The sequence below is a fragment of the Cherax quadricarinatus genome, chromosome 85 (genome assembly GCF_038502225.1).
Source record: "Cherax quadricarinatus isolate ZL_2023a chromosome 85, ASM3850222v1, whole genome shotgun sequence".
Lineage (NCBI taxonomy): Eukaryota > Metazoa > Arthropoda > Malacostraca > Decapoda > Parastacidae > Cherax > Cherax quadricarinatus.
In genome coordinates this window covers 5,431,297-5,444,350 of record NC_091376.1, presented here as the reverse complement: position 1 = coordinate 5,444,350, position 13,054 = coordinate 5,431,297, and the positions used below count along the sequence as shown (strand labels likewise).

Genomic DNA, 13,054 nt, shown 5'->3' with positions numbered 1-13,054 from the left:
GTGACCATGGCGTAATAGCGCACAAAATGCGCGCTAAAGGAATAACAGGAAAAGTCGGTCGATGGATCTATAATTTCCTCACTAACAGAACACAGAGAGTAGTCGTCAACAGAGTAAAGTCCGAGGCAGCTACGGTGAAAAGCTCTGTCCCACAAGGCACAGTACTAGCTCCCATCTTGTTCCTCATCCTCATATCCGACATAGACAAGGATGTCAGCCACAGCACCGTGTCTTCCTTTGCAGATGACACCCGAATCTGCATGACAGTGTCTTCCATTGCAGACACTGCAAGGCTCCAGGCGGACATCAACCAAATCTTTCAGTGGGCTGCAGAAAACAATATGAAGTTCAACGATGAGAAATTTCAATTACTCAGATATGGTAAACATGAGGAAATTAAATCTTCATCAGAGTACAAAACAAATTCTGGCCACAAAATAGAGCGAAACACCAACGTCAAAGACCTAGGAGTGATTATGTCGGAGGATCTCACCTTCAAGGACCATAACATTGTATCAATCGCATCTGCTAGAAAAATGACAGGATGGATAATGAGAACCTTCAAAACTAGGGAGGCCAAGCCCATGATGACACTCTTCAGGTCACTTGTTCTATCTAGGCTGGAATATTGCTGCACTCTAACAGCACCTTTCAAGGCAGGTGAAATTGCCGACCTAGAAAATGTACAGAGAACTTTCACGGCGCGCATAACGGAGATAAAACACCTCAATTACTGGGAGCGCTTGAGGTTTCTAAACCTGTATTCCCTGGAACGCAGGAGGGAGAGATACATGATTATATACACCTGGAAAATCCTAGAGGGACTAGTACCAAACTTGCACACGAAAATCACTCACTACGAAAGCAAAAGACTTGGCAGACGATGCACCATCCCCCCAATGAAAAGCAGGGGTGTCACTAGCACGTTAAGAGACCATACAATAAGTGTCAGGGGCCCGAGACTGTTCAACTGCCTCCCAGCACACATAAGGGGGATTACCAACAGACCCCTGGCAGTCTTCAAGCTGGCACTGGACAAGCACCTAAAGACAGTTCCTGATCAGCCGGGCTGTGGCTCGTACGTTGGTTTGCGTGCAGCCAGCAGCAACAGCCTGGTTGATCAGGCGCTGATCCACCAGGAGGCCTGGTCACAGGCCGGGCCGCGGGGGCGTTGACCCCCGAAACTCTCTCCAGGTAAACTCCAGGATCCTGATTAATAGAATATTCACTTAATACTTGAAACCAGTTTGAGTTATACAGCGCTGTAAGGGTGTGCGAGAGGTAGAGGTGAGGGTGTGCGAGAGGTAGAGGTGAGGGTGTGCGAGAGGTAGAGGTGAGGGTGTGCGAGAGGTAGAGGTGAGGGTGTGCGAGAGGTAGAGGTGAGGGTGTGCGAGAGGTAGAGGTGAGGGTGTGCAAGAGGTAGAGGCGAGGGTGTGCAAGAGGTAGAGGTGAGGGTGTGCAAGAGGTAGAGGTGAGGGTGTGCGAGAGGTAGAGGTGAGGGTGTGCTAGAGGTAGAGGTGAGGGTGTGCGAGAGGTAGAGGTGAGGGTGTGCGAGAGGTAGAGGTGAGGGTGTGCAAGAGGTAGAGGTGAGGGTGTGCAAGAGGTAGAGGTGAGGGTGTGCAAGAGGTAGAGGTGAGGGTGTGCGAGAGGTAGAGGTGAGGGTGTGCGAGAGGTAGAGGTGAGCGTGTGCAAGAGGTAGAGGTGAGGGTGTGCGAGAGGTAGAGGTGAGGGTGTGCGAGAGGTAGAGGTGAGGGTGTGCGAGAGGTAGAGGTGAGGGTGTGCGAGAGGTAGAGGTGAGGGTGTGCGAGAGGTAGAGGTGAGGGTGTGCGAGAGGTAGAGGTGAGGGTGTGCAAGAGGTAGAGGCGAGGGTGTGCAAGAGGTAGAGGTGAGGGTGTGCAAGAGGTAGAGGTGAGGGTGTGCGAGAGGTAGAGGTGAGGGTGTGCGAGAGGTAGAGGTGAGGGTGTGCGAGAGGTAGAGGTGAGGGTGTGCGAGAGGTAGAGGTGAGGGTGTGCAAGAGGTAGAGGTGAGGGTGTGCAAGAGGTAGAGGTGAGGGTGTGCAAGAGGTAGAGGTGAGGGTGTGCGAGAGGTAGAGGTGAGGGTGTGCGAGAGGTAGAGGTGAGCGTGTGCAAGAGGTAGAGGTGAGGGTGTGCGAGAGGTAGAGGTGAGGGTGTGCGAGAGGTAGAGGTGAGGGTGTGCGAGAGGTAGAGGTGAGGGTGTGCGAGAGGTAGAGGTGAGGGTGTGCGAGAGGTAGAGGTGAGGGTGTGCGAGAGGTAGAGGTGAGGGTGTGCGAGAGGTAGAGGTGAGGGTGTGCGAGAGGTAGAGGTGAGGGTGTGCAAGAGGTAGAGGTGAGGGTGTGCGAGAGGTAGAGGTGAGGGTGTGCGAGAGGTAGAGGTGAGGGTGTGCGAGAGGTAGAGGTGAGGGTGTGCGAGAGGTAGAGGTGAGGGTGTGCGAGAGGTAGAGGTGAGGGTGTGCGAGAGGTAGAGGTGAGGGTGTGCAAGAGGTAGAGGTGAGGGTGTGCAAGAGGTAGAGGTGAGGGTGTGCAAGAGGTAGAGGTGAGGGTGTGCGAGAGGTAGAGGTGAGGGTGTGCGAGAGGTAGAGGTGAGGGCGTGCAAGAGGTAGAGGTGAGGGTGTGCGAGTGGTAGAGTTGTTTGTGTGCGAGAGGTAGAGGTGAGGGTGTGCGAGAGGTAGAGGTGAGGGTGTGCAAGAGGTAGAGGTGAGGGTGTGCAAGAGGTAGAGGTGAGGGTGTGCAAGAGGTAGAGGTGAGGGTGTGCGAGAGGTAGAAGTGAGGGTGTGCGAGAGGTAGAGGTGAGGGTGTGCAAGAGGTAGAGGTGAGGGTGTGCGAGAGGTAGAGGTGAGGGTGTGCGAGAGGTAGAGGTGAGGGTGTGCGAGAGGTAGAGGTGAGGGTGTGCGAGAGGTAGAGGTGAGGGTGTGCAAGAGGTAGAGGTGAGGGTGTGCGAGAGGTAGAGGTGAGGGTGTGCGAGAGGTAGAGGTGAGGGTGTGCGAGAGGTAGAGGTGAGGGTGTGCAAGAGGTAGAGGTGAGGGTGTGCGAGAGGTAGAGGTGAGGGTGTGCGAGAGGTAGAGGTGAGGGTGTGCGAGAGGTAGAGGTGAGGGTGTGCGAGAGGTAGAGGTGAGGGTGTGCGAGAGGTAGAGGTGAGGGTGTGCGAGAGGTAGAGGTGAGGGTGTGCGAGAGGTAGAGGTGAGGGTGTGCGAGAGGTAGAGGTGAGGGTGTGCGAGAGGTAGAGGTGAGGGTGTGCAAGAGGTAGAGGTGAGGGTGTGCGAGAGGTAGAGGTGAGGGTGTGCAAGAGGTAGAGGTGAGGGTGTGCGAGAGGTAGAGGTGAGGGTGTGCAAGAGGTAGAGGTGAGGGTGTGCGAGAGGTAGAGGTGAGGGTGTGCGAGAGGTAGAGGTGAGGGTGTGCGAGAGGTAGAGGTGAGGGTGTGCGAGAGGTAGAGGTGAGGGTGTGCGAGAGGTAGAGGTGAGGGTGTGCGAGAGGTAGAGGTGAGGGTGTGCGAGAGGTAGAGGTGAGGGTGTGCGAGAGGTAGAGGTGAGGGTGTGCGAGAGGTAGAGGTGAGGGTGTGCGAGAGGTAGAGGTGAGGGTGTGCGAGAGGTAGAGGTGAGGGTGTGCGAGAGGTAGAGGTGAGGGTGTGCAAGAGGTAGAGGTGAGGGTGTGCGAGAGGTAGAGGTGAGGGTGTGCGAGAGGTAGAGGTGAGGGTGTGCGAGAGGTAGAGGTGAGGGTGTGCGAGAGGTAGAGGTGAGGGTGTGCGAGAGGTAGAGGTGAGGGTGTGCGAGAGGTAGAGGTGAGGGTGTGCGAGAGGTAGAGGTGAGGGTGTGCGAGAGGTAGAGGTGAGGGTGTGCGAGAGGTAGAGGTGAGGGTGTGCGAGAGGTAGAGGTGAGGGTGTGCAAGAGGTAGAGGTGAGGGTGTGCGAGAGGTAGAGGTGAGGGTGTGCGAGAGGTAGAGGTGAGGGTGTGCGAGAGGTAGAGGTGAGGGTGTGCGAGAGGTAGAGGTGAGGGTGGGTGCGAGAGTAAAATCAAAATCATAAACAGTTCAATAGGTTAGTTTACTTTCTAAAGTTAAAGCGTAAGCCTATATATTAAAGATGGGACTTTCAGTAAGGAGGTTAGTTTGAGTGACAATATTCAAGTTAACATTTGTTCTACTTCTCTTCCTCATCTGTGCCTTCAACAGACTAGACTTGCCTACAGCATCGTTTGATTTGGTGTTCAGCAACTGGCTCTTTATGTACCTGAGTGACAATGAGTGTGCTCAAGTGCTCAGCAAGATCCTCTCTTGGCTCACTCCTGATGGATACCTCTTCTTCAGAGAGTCCTGCTATAAAATTTCAGGTAACTCAGATTACATAGACACATGTACAAGAGTTAGATATCTTTATTCTGAAACGTAGTTTGAGGTGGTCAGTCCCTCGTTGCTGACAGTGTGATATCCAAAGTTCTAGAGAGGGCGGTGTACTGTTAAGTAGTTAAGTTTCTTAATGACAACAAAATTCTCCATAGTTACCAGTCAGGCTTCAGGAAATCTTACTCAACCGACACCTCCCTAATTAATCTGTTGGATTACATGAGAACTGAGATGTCGATAGGCCTTCAATACTGTCAACCACAATATATTATGTAAGAAACTTCATGATATCGGCATAAGTTCTGTAGACTGGTTTAAGTCCTACCTTAGCAACAGGAAACAAATTGTCAAAATCAACAAAACAGAATCAGAAATCCTGCCGATAGCATGTGGAGTTCCCCAAGGTAGTATTCTGGGTCCCTTAATATTCTTAAGTCATGTAAACGACATGCCCATCAGTGTCAAGTGCAAACACCTACTGTGTGCAGATGACAGTGATCTGTTAGTATCAGGTAAAAACCCACAAGATATAGCTAATGTAATAACACTGGAACTGGAGTCTGCAACAAAAGGCTAGTAGACAACAAACTATCGTTACACCTCGGGAAAACGGAAGCCATACTCTTTGGCACGAAACCCATATTATTTGCAGATGACACTACATACGTCTTCTCTCACCCAAACCCAGATCATACTGGCTAACACAGTCAATGCCGAATTGCAGAAAATATCTACCTGGATGATGACGAATAAACTTACACTGAATGCTGACAAAATTTATTTCATTCAGTTTGGAAACAGAACTGCAAATGTTCTACTAAACATAACGCTAAATGGATCACCCATCATAAGACTCACAGAGGAAAAATTCCTAAGAATCCACCTTGACAATAGCCTCAAATTCCAGACGCATATACAATAAATTTCCAAGAAAATCTCCAAGACAGTATACATACTATCAAAGATACGGTACTATGTTCCATAATCAGCTCTCCTTGCACTGCATCATTCACTTATCTACCCTTATCTCACTTATGGAATCTGTGCATGGGGATCAACAACATTAAATCACCTAAGACCACTAATAACCCAGCAAAAGGCTGCAGTCAGAATGATAACAAATTCCCACTCCCGACAGCATACTCCACCAATATTCAAAAGTCTAAGACTGCTCACCATTAAGAACATTCACACTTATTCGTGTGCCTACTACATACATAGAACACTACACTCAAACATAAACCCTCCACTCAAACTTTTCCTCGCCAACCTTAACAGGTCACACGACCATAACACAAGACACAGATCTCTTTTTGATGTACCCAGTGCCTATGTCACGCTGTGTAAAAACTCTATGCACATAAAGGGCCCCAAAATTTGGAATTCATTACCACTAACAGCCTGGTTGATCAGGCGCTGATCCACCAGGAGGCCTGGTCACAGACCGGGCCGCGGGGGCGTTGACCCCCGAAACTCTCTCCAGGTAAACTCCAGGTAAACTAACCAGGTCTGAACACCAATTTAAGGCTCTTCTCAAAAGCCACCTACTCACCTTAAACTAAATACTCAATACTCAATATTCAACTTTACCAAAAATCTCCCAGTTACCTAAATCTTAAAACTTCAAAACGCGACGCCCAAAGTTCATACATTGATTAAAACTACCTTGTAGTATAAATACCTACCCAAAACATTACTGCCTTACATTCAGTTGCAACATTCACATACTATAAACTACTTTCAACAACTCACAATGTTATATTCCCATTACATAATTTCAATATTTATTATTCAAACTAATTTAATTAGAGTAAAATTACTGTCTACTGTAAATAAAAAAAGTGATGTACAACTTAAACAAACTATGATCAATTTCTTTAATATTAAGAAGTCTGTAATCCATTAAATTAAGTCTGCCCATAATGTCTAGGCATGATAGTGGCTCTTTGTACTGCAACTCATTATTGTAATTTCATAATCTCAATATAATCTTGCAAGGAAATAAAAACTGATTGATTGATTGATTGATTAATTGAAACATGAACTGAGAAAGCTAAATAATTGTAATATCCGGTGTGACGGAGAACCCATCATTTCAGTTTCCTCAGTAAAATATCTGGGAATCCCCTTTGACCCATGCATGTCAGGAGAACTGATAGGGAACAGTGTAGTAAGGAAAGTGAATGCCAGGCTGAAGTTCCTGTACAGACAAGCACAGTGTCTACCTACCGAGGCTCGCAGGACCCTATGTCTAGCTCTTATACAATGTCATATGGACTACGCTTGCTCTTCATGGTACTCTGCCTTGACAGAAAACTGAAAGATAGACTACGAATCACCCAGAACAAAATGGTAAGATTCATCCTGGACCTGGGTCCAAGAGAACATGTAGGCCAGGATGAATTACAACAGTTACATATGTTGAATGTTGAAGACAGAGTAAAACAACTAAAGTTAAATCAAGTTTATAAAATTACTCACAGTGTCCAGAATATCTTGCTGCTAATTTTGTCAAGGTTGGGAACCAAAGCAATCATAGTACAAGGGGTGGAGAGCACAACTTTGTAGTAGCCACAGCAATAAAGGAATGGAACAGACTGCCTGCACATGTAAAGCCAGTCATTGCATGAGCCAGTTCAAGAAGAGAGTCAAAAGGTGCCTAATGAATTTAGTGACAGAAAGGGAGGAGAATGATTTATTTTTTTAGCTAACCTACATGTAAATATAAATAACTTATTTTACCTTATTCCTAGTATATCTCCTTTGACTTTTTTGGGTTATCCCAGGTTCTCTACACATATGCTGCTATGTATGATTATCTATGTAACTGTATTTGTGTATACCTGAATAAACTTACTTATCATCTTAGGTAGGTGTTTCTTGACGTGGGTCTTAGTCGCATTATGACTCACTACTGGAGCTTTCGTTCATCTGACCGAGACCTTCCACTGGCTTACCCCACCACCCCTTTAAAAATTAAGGTTATAATTATAACCATTTGTTATATATACTTTTCAACTTATAGGTATTGCATACTATTATCATACTCATACATAGACACAGCTCATGTGTTCTCTCCGAATTCAACTGAAGAAGCAGCTACACAGGCCAAACGTTTCAGCAAGAAAGACAGAAAGATACGGTGTCCGTGGCCTGGTGGCTAAAGCTCTCGCTTTACACGGCAAGGTGTCTGGGTTAGTTTCCCGGCGAGGCGTCTGGGTTAGTTTCCCGGTGAGGTGTCTGGGTTAGTTTCCCGGCGAGGTGTCTGGGTTAGTTTCCCGGCGAGGTGTCTGGGTTAGTTTCCCGGCGAGGTGTCTGGGTTAGTTTCCCGGCGAGGTGTCTGGGTTAGTTTCCCGGCGAGGTGTCTGGGTTAGTTTCCCGGCGAGGTGTCTGGGTTCGATTTCCGGCAAATGTAGAAACATTGGGCGTGTTTCTTGACACCGGTTGTCTGTGTTCACCCATCAGTAAAATAGGTACCTGGGTGTTAGTGGACTGGTGTGGGTCGCATCCTGGGACAAAACTGACCTAATTTGCGGGAAATGTGCTGCATAACAAGCGGCTTTCTATATAATAGTATGTCATTGATGGCAGCTATGGTCTGTATACCTTGTACATGTACTGGTAGTAAATAAAGATTACATTATTATTATACATAAGTGTTGTACATATGTCTTATTCATCAACTTGTCTATATTGTATACCATTAATATGATAACACATGTATATATATATATGCACATATGACTGATTTATAGTCTATATTAAACATCCAGGCAGGCATGTAAATATGACTTAATAAGTAATACAAATGTATAAATTCGGATTTAGAAAGGATATAGACAGAGATTGGTTTGGTAATATATTGACTTGTAGACAATCTAACTTCTGAATGGTTGGGTGTGAACCAGAAAGACCCGGACCGGGAGAGTACCGGCGAATTAAAAAAAAAAAAAGACCTGTCTGGTGAATGAGACATGTGAACACTTATGTATTGCTACTTTTGAAACGTTTCGCCTGCTTAAAAGGCTTCTTCAGTCGAATACAAAAGTGATTTACATACTGGAGACATTGGAAGAGGAGGGATAATTTAAAATGTTCAGTCCCTTAGGTCTGAAGACCTGACAGAAAATGTTCAGTCCCTTAGGTCTGAAGACCTGACAGAAAATGTTCAGTCCCTTAGGTCTGAAGACCTGACAGAAAATGTTCAGTCCCTTAAGTCTGAAGACCTAACAGAAAATGTTCACTCCCTTAGGTCTGAAGACCTGACAGAAAATGTTCAGTCCCTTATCCATGATTACAAGTGTTCAGTCCACTAACATAAAACAGAAGTACGAGTCTGGAGACTTGTTGTAAATACCAGAACATTTGTTATAAACATTTCTTTCCTAGAACTTTTCTCACTCACTAGAGTGACCAAGGTCCCAGGACCGAAGCTTATCCAAAAAATTATCCTCGTGTTTGTATTTTATGCCTTTTTGCAACTACTTGTCGGTATTTCATACCATTTTTACCAGTGGAGACATACTGGAACCAGAGGTGGGGTGCAGCAATTGGAGACAGCTTCACAAGTGGGCGGATCCCACTGCAATCATGCTCAAGTGACTGAACACCTTAAATTACCTCTCCACTTCTTTTAATGACTACAGTATGAAAGTCACCTTTGTATTAGACTGTAGAAGCCTGATGCGCAGGTAAAAAGTTTCGGCAATAAGATCCCAAGCAAGACTAGGCAAGATTCGCCAGGATACAGATCCAGAGTGTTGCTCATGGGTCTTATTCCTTAACGTGTCAGTATTGTATACCATTAATGTAATGATGGATCTGCCTGGTAGAGGGTGAAGTTTGTTTTCTCATGTTGTTACTTCTGACATGTTTAACAGGTAACATGGTGTTCACTGAGAACCCGTCACTGCTCCGCTCTCCACTGCACTACTATGACATGTTGCGAGATGCATCTAGCAACAACTTTGGCTTCAAGATCATTAGGAGCAGCAACACCCTGGCTTATATTAAAGTGAGTGAAAGAACATAGCAGAAAGCAGGTACCATGTCCTCTATTTGTTTGAGTCATAGCTTCGTATATGAGACTCAGGTACACCAGGTTTTTTGTAGATCCATAAGATGTTAGTTAGTTTAACATCTTTATTATGCACCCCATACCCATCCTGTGGGCGGTAGTCAAAAGATTACAAAGGTACATAATGGGTCCAGGGACTGGACCCCAAAGTTATGATAGCTGATGGTAAAGTGTATAAGAAATACATACAACAATAATAGTAATAATAATAATAATAATAATAATAATAATAATAATAATAATATCTTTATTTCTACAAGTACATGTACAATGTATACAGACCATAGCTGACATCAATGACATGCTACTATATAGAAAGCCCCTTGTTATGCAGAGTATTTCGGGCAAATTAGGTCAATTTTGTCCCAGGATGCAAACCACACCAGTCGACTAACACACAGGTACCCATTTTACTGACAGGTGAACACAGACAATTGGTATAAGGAAACACGCCCAATGTTTCCACCCTTTGCTGGAAATCGAACCCGGACTCCTCACTGTGTGAAGCGAGAGCTTTTGCCACCGGGTCACGGGCCACCCCACACAAGCAAGTCCACCTATCTGTGTATAAGGACACATAGTGATGTAAGTAAATGGTTCAGAGAACCGACAAGTTGATAAATTAGACACGAGGCCTGGGAGGCAACGTTCTTGCTTCACACACCGAATGTCCGTGCTTCGATCCCGGTACCGATGGAAAAATTAGAACATGTTTCCATAAGACACCTGCTGTCCATACTCACCTATCAGTAAAATAGGTACCTGAGTGAGTCGTATCCTGGGACAAAACTGACCTAATTTGCGAGAAATGCTCTACATAACAAGCGGCTTTCTGTATAGTAGTATGTCAGTGATGTCAGCTATGGTCTGTATACCTTGTACATGTACTGGTAGTAAATAATGATATTATTATTATTATTACTTAGGAATCTTTATTGGGGAAATGTATCGCCACGAGTGGCTTCGTCAGTCGAAATACAGAGTAATCTCAAACAGGTTGTTATATAGAAGGCAGGGCAGGTGACCAGCACAGAGGGTGAGGTGAGGCAGGAGGTGCGTCAAGTGACCAGCAGTAAGGGTGAGGTGAGGCAGGAGGTGCGTCAAGTGACCAGCAGAGAGGGTGAGGTGAGGCAGGAGGTGCGTCAAGTGACCAGCAGTAAGGGTGAGGTGAGACAGGAGGTGCGTCAAGTGACCAGCAGAGAGGGTGAGGTGAGACAGGAGGTGCGTCAAGTGACCAGCAGTAAGGGTGAGGTAAGGCAGGAGGTGCATCAAGTGACCAGCAGAGAGGGTGAGGTGAGGCAGGAGGTGCATCAAGTGACCAGCAGTAAGGGTGAGGTGAGGCAGGAGGTGCGTCAAGTGACCAGCAGTAAGGGTGAGGTGAGGCAGGAGGTGCGTCAAGTGACCAGCAGAGAGGGTGAGGTGAGGCAGGAGGTGCGTCAAGTGACCAGCAGTGAGGGTGAGGTGAGGCAGGAGGTGCGTCAAGTGACCAGCAGTAAGGGTGAGGTGAGACAGGAGGTGCGTCAAGTGACCAGCAGTGAGGGTGAGGTGAGGCAGGAGGTGCGTCAAGTGACCAGTAGTAAGGGTGAGGTGAGGCAGGAGGTGCGTCAAGTGACCAGCAGAGAGGGTGAGGTGAGGCAGGAGGTGCGTCAAGTGACCAGCAGTAAGGGTGAGGTGAGGCAGGAGGTGCATCAAGTGACCAGCAGTAAGGGTGGGGTGAGACAGGAGGTGCGTCAAGTGACCAGCAGAGAGGGTGAGGTGAGGCAGGAGGTGCGTCAAGTGACCAGCATTATGGGTGAGGTGAGGCAGGAGGTGCGTCAAGTGACCAGCAGTAAGGGCGACGTGAGGCAGGAGGTGCGTCAAGTGACCAGCAGTAAGGGTGAGGTGAGACAGAAGGTGTGTCAAGTGACCAGCAATAAGGGTGAGGTGAGACAGGAGGTGTGTCAAGTGACCAGCAGTAAGGGTGAGGTGAGACAGAAGGTGTGTCAAGTGACCAGCAGTAAGGGTGAGGTGAGGCAGGAGGTGCGCAATAAGGGTGAGGTGAGACAGGAGGTGTGTCAAGTGACCAGCAGTAAGGGTGAGGTGAGACAGAAGGTGTGTCAAGTGACCAGCAGTAAGGGTGAGGTGAGGCAGGAGGTGCGTCAAGTGACCAGCAGTAAGGGTGAGGTGAGGCAGGAGGTGCGTCAAGTGACCAGCAGTGAGGGTGAGGTGAGACAGGAGGTGCGTCAAGTGACCAGCAGTGAGGGTGAGGTGAGGCAGGAGGTGCGTCAAGTGACCAGCAGTAAGGGTGAGGTGAGACAGGAGGTGTGTCAAGTGACCAGCAGTGAGGGTGAGGTGAGACAGGAGGTGCGTCAAGTGACCAGCAGTAAGGGTGAGGTGAGACAGGAGGTGCGTCAAGTGACCAGCAGTGAGGGTGAGGTGAGACAGGAGGTGTGTCAAGTGACCAGCAGTAAGGGTGAGGTGAGACAGGAGGTGCATCAAGTGACCAGCAGTAAGGGTGAGGTGAGGCAGGAGGTGCATCAAGTGACCAGCAGTAAGGGTGAGGTGAGGCAGGAGGTGCATCAAGTGACCAGCAATAAGGGTGAGGTGAGGCAGGAGGTGCATCAAGTGACCAGCAGTAAGGGTGAGGTGAGGCAGGACGTGCATCAAGTGACCAGCAGTAAGGGTGAGGTGAGGCAGGAGGTGCATCAAGTGACCAGCAGAAAGGGTGAGGTGAGACAGGAGGTGCGTCAAGTGACCAGCAGTAAGGGTGAGGTGAGACAGGAGGTGTGTCAAGTGACCAGCAGTGAGGGTGAGGTGAGGCAGGAAGTGCGTCAAGTGACCAGCAGTGAGGGTCAAGTGAGGCAGGAGGTGAGTCAAGTGACCAGCAGTGAGGGTGAGGTGAGGCAGGAGGTGCATCAAGTGACCAGCAGTAAGGGTGAGGTGAGGCAGGAGGTGCATCAAGTGACCAGCAGTAAGGGTGAGGTGAGGCAGGACGTGCATCAAGTGACCAGCAGTGAGGGTGAGGTGAGGCAGGAGGTGCCTCAAGTGATCAGCAGTAAGGGTGAGGTGAGGCAGGAGGTGCATCAAGTGGCCAGCAGTGAGGGTGAGGTGAGGCAGGAGGTGCATCAAGTGACCAGCAGTGAGGGTGAGGTGAGGCAGGAGGTGCATCAAGTGACCAGCAGTGAGGGTGAGGTGAGGCAGGAGGTGCATCTAGTGACCAGCAGTGAGGGTGAGGTGAGGCAGGAGGTGCATCTAGTGACCAGCAGTAAGGGTGAGGTGAGGCAGGAGGTGCATCTAGTGACCAGCAGTGAGGGTGAGGTGAGGCAGGAGGTGCATCAAGTGACCAGCAGTGAGGGTGAGGTGAGGCAGGAGGTGCGTCAAGTTAGGTTTCTTAACACAAGTTGCTGCTACTGGACTATCTTCGACGGTCACTTGTCTTCTCTCGCAGTCTTCACAATAACCTCGCTCAATATTGCCATTACTTCTATATCATCTACAAAGTTCAGTGGTTTGTATTTGCAGAGGTCTAATCACAGCTCCTGGCCCCACCTTGAGCTACTATAACTGATATAACCTACTGCTGTTCTTTACTGTTCATGTGATACTGATTTGTAACATTGTGTGTCAGTGGGCATGTTAATGGT

General features: G+C 48.1%; 1 protein-coding gene across 2 annotated transcripts in view; it reads left to right on the top strand.

Annotated features, from left to right (window-relative positions):
* Positions 1-13,054, top strand: part of LOC128703144 (uncharacterized) — a 226,303-nt gene that overhangs the window by 139,858 nt on the left and 73,391 nt on the right. For both annotated transcript variants that reach the window (XM_070103247.1, XM_070103248.1), the window contains exons 4-5: positions 4,184-4,341; positions 9,235-9,368. In XM_070103247.1, the coding sequence (XP_069959348.1) occupies positions 4,184-4,341; positions 9,235-9,368 (292 nt within the window). The remainder of the gene's footprint in view (positions 1-4,183; positions 4,342-9,234; positions 9,369-13,054) is intronic.